The 14,282-nt window shown below is 43.3% G+C and overlaps 3 protein-coding genes across 12 annotated transcripts in view; 2 read left to right on the forward strand and 1 right to left on the reverse strand.

Annotated features, from left to right (window-relative positions):
- The first annotated feature begins 26 nt into the window (after nucleotides 1-26).
- Nucleotides 27-3,805, forward strand: LOC123989403 (protein SET-like). The gene is made up of 8 exons (XM_046290401.1): nucleotides 27-265; nucleotides 1,197-1,254; nucleotides 1,349-1,491; nucleotides 1,675-1,778; nucleotides 1,857-1,970; nucleotides 2,107-2,277; nucleotides 2,661-2,786; nucleotides 2,919-3,805. The coding sequence occupies exons 1-8, from the start codon at nucleotides 196-198 to the stop codon at nucleotides 2,937-2,939; spliced, it is 807 nt and encodes a 268-aa protein (XP_046146357.1). The 5' UTR covers nucleotides 27-195; the 3' UTR covers nucleotides 2,940-3,805.
- Nucleotides 3,806-4,278: 473 nt separating this feature from the next.
- Nucleotides 4,279-8,623, forward strand: dync2i2 (dynein 2 intermediate chain 2). Its single transcript, XM_046290400.1, has 9 exons — nucleotides 4,279-4,635; nucleotides 5,137-5,397; nucleotides 5,683-5,792; nucleotides 5,888-6,045; nucleotides 6,165-6,274; nucleotides 6,624-6,791; nucleotides 7,001-7,233; nucleotides 7,713-7,870; nucleotides 8,141-8,623. Exons 1-9 carry the CDS (start codon nucleotides 4,558-4,560, stop codon nucleotides 8,377-8,379), a joined length of 1,515 nt encoding a protein of 504 aa, XP_046146356.1. The 5' UTR covers nucleotides 4,279-4,557; the 3' UTR covers nucleotides 8,380-8,623.
- sptan1 (spectrin alpha, non-erythrocytic 1) overlaps nucleotides 8,611-14,282 on the reverse strand; it is a 55,421-nt gene continuing 49,749 nt past the window's right edge. For 5 of the 10 annotated variants that reach the window (XM_046290390.1, XM_046290391.1, XM_046290389.1 and 2 more), the window contains 8 exons: nucleotides 13,660-13,677; nucleotides 12,970-13,032; nucleotides 12,035-12,089; nucleotides 10,604-10,800; nucleotides 10,470-10,523; nucleotides 9,505-9,651; nucleotides 9,177-9,324; nucleotides 8,611-8,986 (listed from right to left, as the gene is read on the reverse strand). In XM_046290390.1, the coding sequence (XP_046146346.1) occupies nucleotides 8,861-8,986; nucleotides 9,177-9,324; nucleotides 9,505-9,651; nucleotides 10,470-10,523; nucleotides 10,604-10,800; nucleotides 12,035-12,089; nucleotides 12,970-13,032; nucleotides 13,660-13,677 (808 nt within the window). In that variant the 3' untranslated portion in view covers nucleotides 8,611-8,860. The remainder of the gene's footprint in view (nucleotides 8,987-9,176; nucleotides 9,325-9,504; nucleotides 9,652-10,469; nucleotides 10,524-10,603; nucleotides 10,801-12,034; nucleotides 12,090-12,969; nucleotides 13,033-13,659; nucleotides 13,678-14,282) is intronic. The other 5 variants (XM_046290394.1, XM_046290397.1, XM_046290396.1 and 2 more) reach the window with 2 other exon arrangements.

Consider the following 14,282-nt stretch of genomic DNA (forward strand, 5'->3'; position numbering starts at 1 on the left):
GTTGGGGGGGGGCGCGTTCTGGCGAGCGCGAGAAGAGAAGAGTGTGTGCATGAGCAAAGCCTCTCTCGTTCACGACACGCTTTATTTGCACTCTCCACCATTCAAGGTGGAACTTCACCTTTCTCTTCCCCGAGGAGAAGTCTAAACAACAGGGATTATATATTCTGACGCAAACATCTACGGTGTTCGAAAATTATGGCAGCCTCGTCGGCGAAAGTCGTTAGAAAGGAAAACTCTAATCATGATGGAGCGGACGAGACCTCCGGTAAGAAATGGCGGCCTCCTATACAACGCAATTTATAGTTTTTATATTGCAAAACTGTTACCATGGCGTATACTTTTGGTTGAGCGAACACTCTTTAGTTAGTCCAAAACAATGTACTTATTTGATGGAGGCTTTAGCCAACGGTGAAATGTGATGGCTCTTGCAGGACTAGTAGTGAGAACAGAACTTGCTAACTGGCTAGCCAACTATGCTACAACGTCGTTGGAGGAGGCCATGTTGTGCCTTGCACAAGCTCATTGTGCCACGCAGGTTTGCGAGTAATTCGTGTGTACTTCCAAATTAAACTAACTTCTTAAGGTTAAGTACCTTACACATGTTTTGTTAACTTCACGTTGTTTGGGAAATAGCAAGCTAGTTAGTAGACTAACAAATGCGGTAGCTAAGTTGGCTAGCAAGCTAACATTTGTTTGCGTGAGGCCCAACATTCATTGTTGCTCCGCCATCGCGGTTTGCACCCACGCGTAGAAGTACTTACTTGCCATTGTAAACTAACAAAATTCAGCACTAGGGTCGACATAGATATAAAATATTGCACTAGTAAGATCCTAATAGTCAGCTATTATGCCAACCGGCTGTCTGAGGGGTGAAACCAGTCCCCAGCGTGCGGCGGCCACTTCATTCAAACCACGCGGCCTTGAGAAACAGCAGGAAGCTGCATCAGAGTACTTTGGCTAAGCTTGGCTAGAGAGCTACTTACTTCATAGCTTGAGAGGTAATCGTTACTACAAAAGATGGTGGAATGCTTAGCTTGGGTACCCAATGCGCAAGTCTTCGTGTACTATACGTTGTTTACGTTGGTTGGTTCTTTACCATATCTTTATTTTTACCATCAATATGTTCTACATGTACATGCCCATCCAATTTCATTAATTTATTTCAAGAAAATTAACACGAATTTAATATATTTCAGAAAAAGAGCAACAAGAAGCTATTGAACATATTGACGAAGTACAAAATGAAATTGACAGGTGAGTTAATTATCCTGGAACTTGTGGTTTATAATACAAACCTTTTACCATATACATCTCATCAAATTGTGTTGCACAATTCTCTTCCCTCTAGATTGAACGAACAGGCCAGCGAGGAGATTTTAAAAGTAGAGCAGAAGTACAATAAGTTACGCCAGCCATTCTTCCAGAAGCGGTCAGACCTCATAGCTAAAATCCCCAACTTCTGGGTCACTACATTTGTTAACCACCCACAAGGTAAGTTCAGATATCATGCTCTTATTTTACTAGTTTGTGTTCTTTTCTTGAGGAATTGTACACTTATTGTACATGGCGGGATTCTGCACGTGACAAATGTTTCCTTCGGACTGATTTAAGGGGTTGATATACAAACTGTTGTTCGGTGACACACTTTCTATGTAAATGTGTTCTTGTTTTCAGTTTCAGCCCTTCTTGGTGAAGAGGATGAGGAGGCACTTCATTACCTTACCAGAGTGGAGGTGACTGAGTTTGAGGACATCAAGTCGGGTTACAGGATAGATTTTGTAAGTATTTGCATATTTTTTTTGATCGTGCATTTCAAACTAAATGGCGTGTAAATTAACCAGATTGTTTTTTCCCAGTACTTCGATGAGAACCCGTACTTTGAGAACAAAATCCTCTCCAAAGAGTTTCACTTGAATGAAAGTGGGGACCCATCTTCAAAGTCAACTGAAATCAAATGGAAGGCTGGAAAGGTATGTTTACACCTACATATTTACATTGTCTTATATGTAGTCTTTTTTATATATATTTCAAGTCCTGTCTTATGACGTCATGCTGGATGCAAAATGCGTGGCGTTGCTGTTTTTATTAATTTGTCCCCTCTCACAGGACCTGACAAAGCGTGCCGGCCAAACGCCGAACAAGGCTGGCAAGAAGAGGCAACACGAAGAACCAGAGAGCTTCTTCACCTGGTTCACAGATCACTCTGATGCTGGGGCAGATGAACTAGGAGAGGTCGTTAAGGATGACATCTGGCCAAACCCATTGCAGTATTACCTGGTACGATTTCATGCTATTTTCCATAGTTCTTTGTTGACTGCCCATGGTGTGCTAAACATTTTTGAATTGGTGCCAGCACAGTCTTACTCTGGTAGAGTATTCTGCATGTTTCTTACAATTGTCCAAAATATCTTGGCATTACGGCCATGAGGTCGGACCAAAGTGGCTCTGTAAAAGGTGAAATCTGCAAGATTTTTCTAAAGGGTGTTCCGGGGACACTTTCAGAAGTGTGTTGTATAACCATAGGGTTCTACGGAGCATGACAAACCCATATCCAGCCACCTAGACATCTCTTCTGGATTCCTAGATTCTGGACTGTAAATCTTCTCATGCTGGCATTATGTTTGAGAACTCTTATTCATATAACATCTCAACTTGTCAAGGTCCCTGACATGGATGATGAGGAAGGGGAAGGTGAGGAAGATGAGGAAGAGGGCTTGGAGGACATCGATGAGGAAGGGGATGAGGATGAAGGAGAGGAAGATGACGATGAGGAAGGAGAAGGAGAGGTATGGTAGAGGTCGTTCACTCCGGTCTTGTTTGGGCAATATTGTCAACGTTATACACTTGTTGGTTGACTGCCACTTGTCTGAAATGTTAGTTTTCGGGCATGGGGTTAAACATGTATCTCTTTTCTACAGGATGACGGCGAGGATGATTAAGGCAGAAAGGGACATATTCCAACCTATACCTTTGCCCATTCTTTCCTTCTAATCATCCTTCAACGCTTGGGAGCAAGAAGCTTTGTTTTCATTTTATTTTTGTATTATTTTGTGCTCTGTCTCCTGTTCCACAAGCTTCCGCCTGTCCGTAACATGTCTGAAGACGAGTAAATTTCCAGATCAGAAAACTCTGCCGTCTCGCGTGTCATAAAACTACTACACATGTCCATGAAGACCAATAAAAGTACAGGCATTCTGCACGTCATCTTAGACTAAAATAAAGTCGAATAGCAATTTATATGTATGATAAGGTTTCTGTTAACTTGTGAGTTGAATAAAGATAAGCAATGGTGCAGTGATAACTTAGCATCCCTGGCCACGTTTTATTTTATACATTTTCTTTAATGCAGAGTTTGGGGGTGGGAGGGGGGGGTCTTCTGGAGTTGACACATTTTCTTTGTCATGCGTTGTACTAACGGAAAGCACCGGCTTGTTCCTGTCAGCGATTGTAAATGTTTTGGGGTTGATATCTTGGTATGACACGGTTATTATTGTAGACAGTTAAATGGGGTTTGGTGGGGTAGGTGGGCATTTGACATCTCAACATTTGGGTTTATGTTGATTGACTTTTCATTGTAATGTTTTACAGACACCCATGAGGTTTGAAAATGACATTTTTAATAAAAACAAAACCCAAAAAATGTCCTCTTGTAATTTTGAACTTGGCTAATGACAGGTTATTTAAGAGAAAGTAGAGATCCTATAGGATATACTAGTGATCTCAACCTTTTCCACTGGAAAACTGTTCACATTAACATTTTAAGTGTACCAGTTGCTTTGTTACAATAAATGTATACACAAGTGTTTGGGGTAGTTTCTGAACTGTTTTTGACACAATGTGTGTTGTGGGGGGTGTCTAATTTAGGCTGATGGGTAAACCATTGTTACTGTCTGGAGAGCCTTCTACTGATCATCTGATTTTCAAGGTCATCCATTGTTCTATAGTCACAACAGCTCGTCAGTTGATCATAACTTAAATCAAGTATTTTTTTTGTAAATCCCCTATGATTGAATGCTGGATGGGTCATTCCTATTCAATGGGACCACTGACTTTGTCTACTCACAGAAATGCATTCTGTATATTCCAAATGCTTCAAATAAAACATGCCCTTCCCCTGCTTGGCAGGATAGAATTCTACCACAAATGCTTGAGAAACAGTGTGCCCCTGTTGACATTCTTGCACCAGGTTAGACCTAGCCTGCGTGGCACTTCTTGTCACCCATTTTTGTAATAATAAACAAGTTATTGCTTTCACCAATCAGATCACCGATTACTTCAAGGCAAGGAAGAAGGGTGGGTGCATTGTAAAAGTATTCCAACGGCCAAAATGACGACCCCCGGACCAATGAGAGGGGAATGCGCATGGTGCTTAGAAAAAAACGGATTGGTCCCATCGTCGAAGTGTTTCCAAGGAAGCAGCGGTAAACGGAAGTAAATCCATCTATAAACATGTCTGTTAGACATGTTAGACACAATTAGGTTCACTATGTAAATCCGTATGGGGATATTATTAATGTGCTATTAGCTAGACAGGTACGTCTATGAGGCACAGTAGTCATGTTCACGGATGAAACTTTGGATTCCTTGGGCGTTGAGTCGCTGTGGAGGAAATCGCAACAGTTTGCACAGGAATCGGTATGTTCTGTTGACAACCTAGTTAGCTTGCATCAGAGGTTTGCTATGGCATGTTAGCTGATTTTTTTTGTTTAGCTAGCTAACGATTTCGTGTACGTTTACTTACCTGGCCATATATGACAAGGCTATAGGCCCTGAAAAGATCAGACACATGAATACTACCAGTGTCGAATATTGCTAAAGCTCCTGAATCTGCCAATCAAGCCTTCTTTTAGCTAGCCAAAAATATTTAGCTAGCAACAGTCGACACATCCTGATCAGTGTTGGTGGGCTGACCACGTGCATTGTCCAACGTGTCATTTTCAGCGTTGTTGTGAAGCCCAACACATTTTTAAACATACTAGTAGCTAGTTGAATAATGACAAGGTACACACAAGTGGGGTTCTCATCAACAGTTGGTGGAATTACTGGCACACAATCATCAAGCCAGTAATGGGCATGTTTTAACATGTTATATAGGCCTAATATAATCCAAGTAGACTATGTCTGTTGGCTTTTCAGAGAGGTTGTCAAACCCGGCCCGTACATACAGCTGAGGCTGAAATACAGCCCCTGCTTAATGCAGATAATGGCACCCAGACGGATCCACAAGACCACCTCATATACCAACTCCCCCGTAAAGTTGAGCACCGACCAGAGTCTCCCCGGCTGAGGGACTTCCTGCATCGAGTGGAGGACATGGTTGTCAAGGAATTGGCCAGCAACGCCAAGAGTCATGCGTTTGATGGGTTCGATGTGAATTGGGAGGATCAGAACGAAACGGTGAGAATAGTATAAGTAACACACTAACAAAATGTGCAATATCTCAGTGTGCATTATTTCCATGTAAAAAAAAAATATTTAAAAAACTATTTTTATTTAATAAATATTTTCTTAACTCTTTATTAAAACTTCCTTGTTGGTTAACGGCTTGTATAAGTAAGCATTTTACAGTAAGGTGTTCTATTCGGCGCATATGACAAATCAAATTGTATTTGATATTGGACAATTTTTTTGTGTGCATTTCCCCCTGTTGAATTGTCAATTCTAAAATGTGTTTATGTGTAGGTTTCATGCATACATTGTCTCCAGCACCCCAGTGCTCAGGAGAAGGGTCTTCAAGTTACCAGCATATCCTGGAGTTGCACAGGTTCAGTAATCGCCTGCGCCTTCGGTCGGTATGTTCAAACTTCACATTCATTTTCCATCATGTTTGCCAAAATCGTTGTTGTATAGCCAGAACTTGAGGTGAACAGTGATCTATCTGTCTCAGTGTTGATGACGGAGACTGGAGCACAGAGAAGTCCTGTGTGTGCACTTGGAACCTGGACCGCAGAGGCCTGAACCCCAAACGACCAGACATGGTCATAGATGTGGCCAGGCCAGTCATGTCTCTGTCCTTCCACCCCTCTCAACCCTCTCTCATAGCTGGTATGCACTTCCATATAGCTTCCACCAGTGGTTTGATCACCAACTGATCTTAGTACATAAATACAACTGTCCTGTGTAGCTCACTCCTTACTTCTCTCACCATCTACCCAATGCCACAGGGGGTCTTTACAGTGGAGAGGTAGTGGTCTGGGACACAAACAGGACACAGGACCTAATCTTGGCGCAGACAGGAATGTCGACCGACACTCACCGAGAGCCAGTCTACCAGGTATAGATACTTCATACTGCCTCCTATGGCACTAAAATACACCTTCATTCAGGAGGACACGTTAACTGATGGTAAATGCTTTAACTAGTATTGGTTATTCTCATAGTGTAATTTGTACACAGTCCCTATGTACTGTCCCTTGTATATTACTAATAAACCACATGAATATCACATAGTGGTGAGAATCTTTATGGGATGATGACAGTAAGATTTTTCATAGCAGGTTTGTGTTCATTAGGCACCAAACAGAAGACAGGGGATTGAAATTGAAATTGAGGGACAACCAAGAAACACACTTTCAGTTGCAAGTTGTAATAAACATGAGAGGTCTGAACAAGTGTGTTTTCAGGTAGCCTGGGTCCCTGGACCAAGGCGAGGGGAGATGGTGGTGCTGAGTGCTGGTTCTGGGGGCAGGGTGCTGCTGTGGACAGTGGACTCAGACGAGGGGAGGCTGGTGCTCAGTGCCGGCTTTGCCCTCGTCAGACAGCAGGTGCCTCACAACAGTGCACTGTGCAAGGTGAGACTCGGGATACAGGGGCCAACGTGGTGATTTACAGACCTTGAAAATGTATTTTGATTTTACAAGAAAATGTGTGATTAATAGATGAAATATGATTGTGTTATTAACAAAATTGTCTGAAACAGACATTTATCTATAGAGATTTTCTTAAACCTTCAAAAAAACTCTCCTTCTGATGTTGTTCTTGTAATGGCTGCCTGCTACAGAACAGAGGAAGCAGCAATGTGGGGGTCACCTCCCTGGCCCTGTCCCCCTGGGACTTGGACACATTCCTGGTGGGCTCTGAAAGCGGTCTGGTCCTTAAGTGCTCTTTCTCAGCCCAGACGCTGGCGGCAGCACCTCCCGATGGAGAGAGTGTGACTCTGCGTGCCCCAGCCCAGTTCTCCTTCAGCCCCCGAGGAGGCCCTGTCCACTCCTTGCACTGCTCCCCTTTCCACAGGTGAGAGAGACATGGGTGGGAAGATCAATTGCATACTTCTCACATCCCTTTGAATGAGAAAGCCAGAGGTCCCTCCCCTATGACCTCCAATGGGTTTTGAGAAAGAGATGACACGAGGAGTGGAAATGAGATCTTCCCCATGGTTCAGGTCAGGCCTGAAGGTGGTTTTAGTGAGAAATTAACCAGACTGAATGCTTGAGACTATGGTTTAAGACTTACAAAAATAAGAGAATTGAACTGAACATTTATTTATTCGGAACTGTCATTATACTGTGTTTGATTCCAAAATGAACGAGTGATATTCATGTTTACCGATTTGTTAAACAGTTTGCCCTGTTCCTATAGTACATTTGGAAGCGTGTAGCTAACTTGCATCTCGCAATAAGTTTTGAACTCTACAGCTGTAAAATGCTTTATAGTACCATATTCTGTCAATGAATCAAAGTTATGATCTAGTTGTCTCCCATTTCGTGTCTAAGGAACCTGTTTGTCAGTGTGGGGACCGACGGCCTGGCCCATCTTCACTCTCTGCTGCAGCCCGATCCGCTGCTCTCGCTGCGGGTGTCCGACTCATATGTGTTCGGGGTACGCTGGTCACCAACAAGGCCCCTCCTCTTTGCTGCAGCCACAGGACAAGGTATGCTCTATTTCAGCTCATTCTCAATTGGTTCACAGAACTTCACTATAAAGGGTGTGACTTGAGCCAGAGTTAATATATTGAAAATCATTAAGGGCCCCCCCCCCCCATTCAGACTTACGATAAGTCCATATCAAGTCTGAAACAGTCCCTAACCGCTAAAAACAATGGCACATCTTGATGTAAAGTTAACTCACCAGTTCATCAATTAACCTTTAGTTTTTCACTAAACAGCCAAGTTTAAAAGCCCATAACCTTCTCTTTTCCCAGGTCTGGTGCAGATATTTGATCTGGGCAGGAAGTCCCTGAGACCAGCAGCCACCCTAGACCAGCTGACGGGTGGCCAACCAGTCTACTGCCTGGAGTTCAACCCCAGACGGAAAGACCTCCTAGCGGTGGGCAACGCCGACGGCTCCGTCAACATCTGGCACCTGAGCACGGAGCTGACGGAACAGGGGCCCCGAGAGACTGCCAAGCTGGAGCAACTAGCTAATGAGGTGGCAGAGTGAGTCGAGGCAGGAAGGAGAGGGCCAATGAAATTACAGAATAACAGAGTCGTCTCCGTGCAAGGTTGCTGGCATATCTGTGGATGTATATAGGTAGAAGAACGTGGGTTTTTGTGCCATATTATTTTAGATGGATTTGTTATCGTGAAACATGAAATATTACTCTGTAGGTACTGAACTGGTTATTAAGACTTTAGTGTGTTCTGAAAACATGTAATAAAGGCACAGAAAACATTTCCAGTTCTAACCAGTAGCGTTTATTAAAGCACACCGCAGTCCTTATTGTGATGTTACAGCATACCATATCTATAGGTTCTTAAATCCAGCGAAAGCACTAAAACAGCTAAAACATTCAAATGCAAACACTAGGCTATTGACAGTGAAGCACAAAGAGTGAGATATATATAGGTACTGATAACTATGGAGTATTCTAGAGTCAGAATCATGACAAACGCATCCCGATTGGTCACTGGCAGGCAAGGGATCAGTTGACAAAAAGTGAGCGGGTGAATTCGACAAAGTCGAAGGCCGAGGGCATTTCCCGGCCCTTGCTGTCTAGGTAGGGCTTCATGTGCGAGATGCAGTAGTCTGCCTGTTCCTTGGACAGATTCTGAATGAAGAGGAAAAGAGATGGTCAGGTATGAGGTTTTAACCTTAAGTTTTGCTAAGTTATTTAAGAGACACAAATGCCAACTTATGGCTGAAGCTCATACTCAAATGCTGGTACTATTTAATACTCATTTCTATAAGCACTATGACAGAGCCAGAAAGTGAAGGAGGGAAGACCGAACTGTAAGTACCTGGTAGAGCTCCTCCTTGGTAACGTAGGGCTTGGCATCGACGCTGAGGGCTCGGAAGGCGCTCTCAATCTCCTCGCTAGACTTGACGTTCTCTGTCTCGCGGCTGATCATGAAGGCCATGTACTCCTGCAAGGACACGTTGCCATCCCTGGAAAACACTAAATGAAATCAGTTACCCATAATAAAGCAAAAAACTCAATAGAATCAAATTAGGCAACAAGACACACCCATTCTGAATAAAATCATATTCTTGTGAATGTTGGCTTTGCTCAAACTACTGATCAAAAACCCCAAGTAGAGATGAGTGAGAAGAACTGGGGTTGCTGACCTGTTGGGGTCGACAGTGTCGAGGATGGATTCAAACTCTGGGTCTGGCTCTCCCTCCTCCACCATGGGCAGGTCGTAACCCAGTGAGCGCAGACACGACTTGAACTCTTGGTGGTTCAGACGGCCAGACTTCTCTTTGTCAAAGTGCCTGGGAGCAAAGAAAACATGGCTGAGATTATTGGGAGTTTCTTTACTTTAAACAACTACTTGGTATGACTAAAAGGTATGGTGAAAATGGCCGCCGCTCACTTGAACGTCGTTAAAATGGCCCCCACTCACTTCAACACCGTGTTAAAATGGCTGCCGCTCACTTCAACATTGTGTTAAAATGGCCGCCACTCACTTCAACAGCGTTAAAATGGCCGCCGCTCACTTCAACACCGTGTTAAAATGGCCGCCGCTCACTTCAACATCGTGTTAAAATGGCCGCCGCTCACTTCAACATCGTGTTAAAATGGCCGCCACTCACTTCAACATAGTGTTAAAATGGCCGCCGCTCACTTCAACATTGTTAAAATGGCCGCCGCTCACTTCAACATTGTTAAAATGGCCGCCGCTCACTTCAACATTGTGTTAAAATGGCCGCCGCTCACTTCAACGTGTTAAAATGGCCGCCGCTCACTTGAACATCGTTAAAATGGCCGCCGCTCACTTGAACATAGTGTTAAAATGGCCGCCGCTCACTTGAACATCGTGTTAAAATGGCCGCCGCTCACTTGAACATCGTGTTAAAATGGCCGCCGCTCACTTGAACATCGTGTTAAAATGGCCGCCACTCACTTGTACATCGTTAAAATGGCCGCCACTCACTTGAACATCGTTAAAATGGCCGCCACTCACTTGAACATCGTTAAAATGGCCGCCACTCACTTGAACATCGTATTAAAATGGCCGCCACTCACTTGAACATCGTATTAAAATGGCCGCCACTCACTTGAACGATGTGTTAAAATGGCCGCCACTCACTTGAACATCATGCTGAACTCCTTCAGGGCATCCTCTGTCACTCCAGTGGTGTTCCTATGGTGGAAGAGAGATTCAACAGGATTAGGAAATATGTTCACTGCTTGTGAGGTACTGTATGTGTGTGTCTCTCTGACCTGGCCTGGATCTGCTGCTCCAGGTTGTGCTGCATCCTCATGCCCAGTTGGTCTAGCTGGTCCCACTGCTGGGCCAGGCCCACCGTGCTGTGTTCTGTGTACTTGTTGTCCAGGATCAGAGCCTCCTCCATGGCCGCGCCCAGGTCCTCAATCTTCTTCAGCTGGCTACGCATTGCCCGGATCTCCTGGTGCTTGCGCTACAGACAGTGGCACACAGAAGGGTGAGGGTATGCAATTACAAAAGTAGTCAATACAGCTGAAATATAATTTGTACTTGCTGTGTATATCAAATCAAATGTTATTTGTCACATGTGCCGAATACAACATGTGTAGACAGAGTGAAATGCTTGCTTACAAGCCCTTAACCAACAATGCAGTTAAGAAAATATATATTTTTTTAACGAAATGAGAAGAGTCAATGTCAATGTGCGGTGGAACCGGTGTCGATGTAATATGTACATGTAGGTAGAGTTATTAAAGTGACTGTGCATAGATAAGAGTAGCAGCAGTGTTGTGGGGTGGCAATGCAAATAGTCTGTGTAGCCATTTGATTAGCTGTTCGGGAGTCTTATGGCTTAGGGGTAGAAGCTATAGGAGCCTTTTGGACCTAGACTTGGCGCTCCGGTACTGCTTGCTGTGCAGTAGCAGAGAGAACAGTCTATGACTAGGGTGGCTTGAGTAATTTGACCATTTTTAGTGCCTTCCTCAGACACCGCCTGGTATTGCGGTCTTGGATGGCAGAAAGCTTGGCTCCAGTGATGTACTGGGCAATACGCACGGTATACAAATTGGAGTGGGTCTAGGCTTTCTGAGATAATGGTGTTGATGTGAGCCATGACCAGCCTTTCAAAGCATTTCATGGCTATAGACGTGCATTTAGAGAGGTTACCTTAGTGTTCTTGGGCACAGGGACTATGGTGGTCTGCTTGAAACATGCTGGTATTACAGACTGAAAATGTTAGTGAAGACACTTGCCAGTTGGTCAGCGCATGCTCGTAGTACACGTCCTGGTAATCCGTCTGGCTCTGCGGCCTTGTGAATGTTGACCTGTGTATTTTATTCCTCCTGATATTATTTTTAATTAGTATAATTTTTTTTAAATTCTGCATTATTTGGAAGGGCCTGTAAGAAACCATTTCACGGTGAAGTCTACACCCGTTGTATTTGTTGCATGTGACAGATACATTTTTATTTGATTTGAAATAGCCAAGATTGTCTCCTCAGGCCCCCCTCCCCATACGTTTCAAATGTTTATTTTAACCCTAAACTGGCACACCTGATTCTATTAGTCAACTAATCACGAAGCCTTTGACTAACTCAATCAGCGGTGCTAGTTTAGGGTTAAAAAAAATGTAAAACAGCTGGTGGGGCCTGAGGAGAGGGTTGTGAAACCCTGGTCTATAGCATAAATGATGAGGGATTCTTTCTTACCTTGGTTGCCTCAAGTTGTGATTCCAAGGTTCCGGATTCTTCTACCATGCAGGACCTAGATGCATACACACAAGTGTCAGGGGAGAGGATCTTGAAAAGATGATCAAATATTGGGATAGACAACATGCCAGTCAGTCACACCCACACACAGTCTGAGTCTGCACCCACACCCATCTACTTGTAGGACCCCTTAGATCCAACCATTCCTACCGTGAAATTCATTTTCATTTTGAAGATCCATTTCATATATTTGAATATACTAGGTGTGTCAAGAAATTCTAAACAAATCTTGAAATGCACGAATTGAAATCCAACCAATGATTTTTTTTTGTAAAGAAGTAAAGTAAAGATTTTTCTGAAACCTCAATATTTTTGGGAATATTTCAGGGAACATTTGGTGAATAAAAAAAGGGGAAACAGAAGTACAAAACACACAAAAAGAACTTTCCATCACTCAAAATGTTCAGAGCAACACCACCCTCCCAATGCATGCCAAAGAAGTAAACGCATAGCCATGGTAACCTATACCATGCAAGGTTAGGACTAGTGTAAAGGGCAGGAAATTGCATTTTAACCCTGAATCAGTTGTGAATTAGTCTAACACTTTCAACAACAAAAAATATAGAAATTTCAAGTAGTGTCCACCCCTAAATTTGGTGAAAGAAATATCCCCAAAAGATGAAAGTGAAGACTTTTCACTCCTTTAAAACTGTGCTCAATGTTGCCAGACTCAAAAAGAGTATCCAGACCAATCATGAGGTTGATCTTAGTTTCAGGGATCTACATTGGGGTGACGTTAGTAGAGATGTAACTGAGCAAACCGATCTCAAATGGTGGATTTTAGAAGTGTATGAAGACGCGCAACCCAGAAGGCGTGATGGAAGTAGTGAAGGAAAGGCGAGTGGAATGTAAAACCATGAGAAAAAGGAAAAGACCTTCCAGAAAGATCATCACCGACTTCATATTGAATGACACGGACAACCCGTCGATAAGCTATGCTATTTAGAAAGGGAGGGAAGGATGAAAATAAAGTAAATACCAACAGAAAGAGGGAAATTAGAGACAAACAAAAGGGAAATTATACAACAAAAACTGTCAAAAGGGGGGAAAAAAGCTTACAGAAACACAGTAATACACAATACAACTTGGATTCCCTTGAACATAGTGATACCTGGTCCAGTTTTACCTTTATTTGACAGATACCTACCTGGTGGTTCTATGTTATGCAACATCTTGCCACCGACCTGACAACAATGTCCTCCCCACCGACCTTGGTCCAAAACAATGTCACTCCAACCCTCATTGATTTGACCCCATTCACACAGTCAGACACACAAACACAGTAGGGCAGTATCGTAACATTTCAATGACTATAAAGAAAAGACGAAGCAGACTAAACTCTTTGGTCCCATAACCTGCTGTATGTAAAATGTGTGCTATATCTTGGAAAATAAATAAATGTGACTCTGAATAACAAACATAATGATGCTTGTTTCCAACATTAGGGATGTTATCCTAAAATTAAATCCGCTTTGTGTTTTCTTCCCTTGCCATGATACTAATGAGTATCGCGATACTAGTATCGTCCCAGCCCCAACTGAGAGATAGTAAAATGTGATATTAACCCATCCAGAAGATATGTCCTGATTAGCAAAGTTATCCAAGCATCAGCGAGGTAGCAGCAAGAGAGAGGGAAAGGAAAGGGTGGGGGGGTGGGATGGGACGGGAAAAGAGAGAGAAAGAGACAACGGTTAGAAATACTAGGCAGGGACAAAATGGTCACTCCATCATCCCCCCCAAAACAAACATATACAGACAGGCACAGAAATAGTGGGAGCACAGGAGCATCTGCAGTATGATCCCATTTTCATTTCTAAATGTTCACAGACCACTTGTGCGGTTGTGTAAAAGTCGTATCAGCGCTCCCCCACCCACCCCCCCAAAATCTACAGAATATATGATACACTAAGAATGCGTTGCCTGGGGCCAATTCAGTGAGGAGCAACATTCAGAGCATTGCAGATATAAATGCAAGGTGTAGAATAGAGAAACTGTAAAGAATCATGTCAGTTTCATATAACAAACATTTATCTGCAACACTTCACGTTGCGCTCCGATGAATAGCAGCTTCCTGTTCTCTATGGCTGAGAACATGGAGGCAGAGACAGGAGCCAGATTTCTGAGCAGCAGGCACTTTTAAATTCCAGGTAGCTCCATTGATTTATCATTGTTGAAAGAGAAACTAAAG

Source organism: Oncorhynchus gorbuscha, linkage group LG11 (genome assembly GCF_021184085.1).
Source record: "Oncorhynchus gorbuscha isolate QuinsamMale2020 ecotype Even-year linkage group LG11, OgorEven_v1.0, whole genome shotgun sequence".
NCBI lineage: Eukaryota > Metazoa > Chordata > Actinopteri > Salmoniformes > Salmonidae > Oncorhynchus > Oncorhynchus gorbuscha.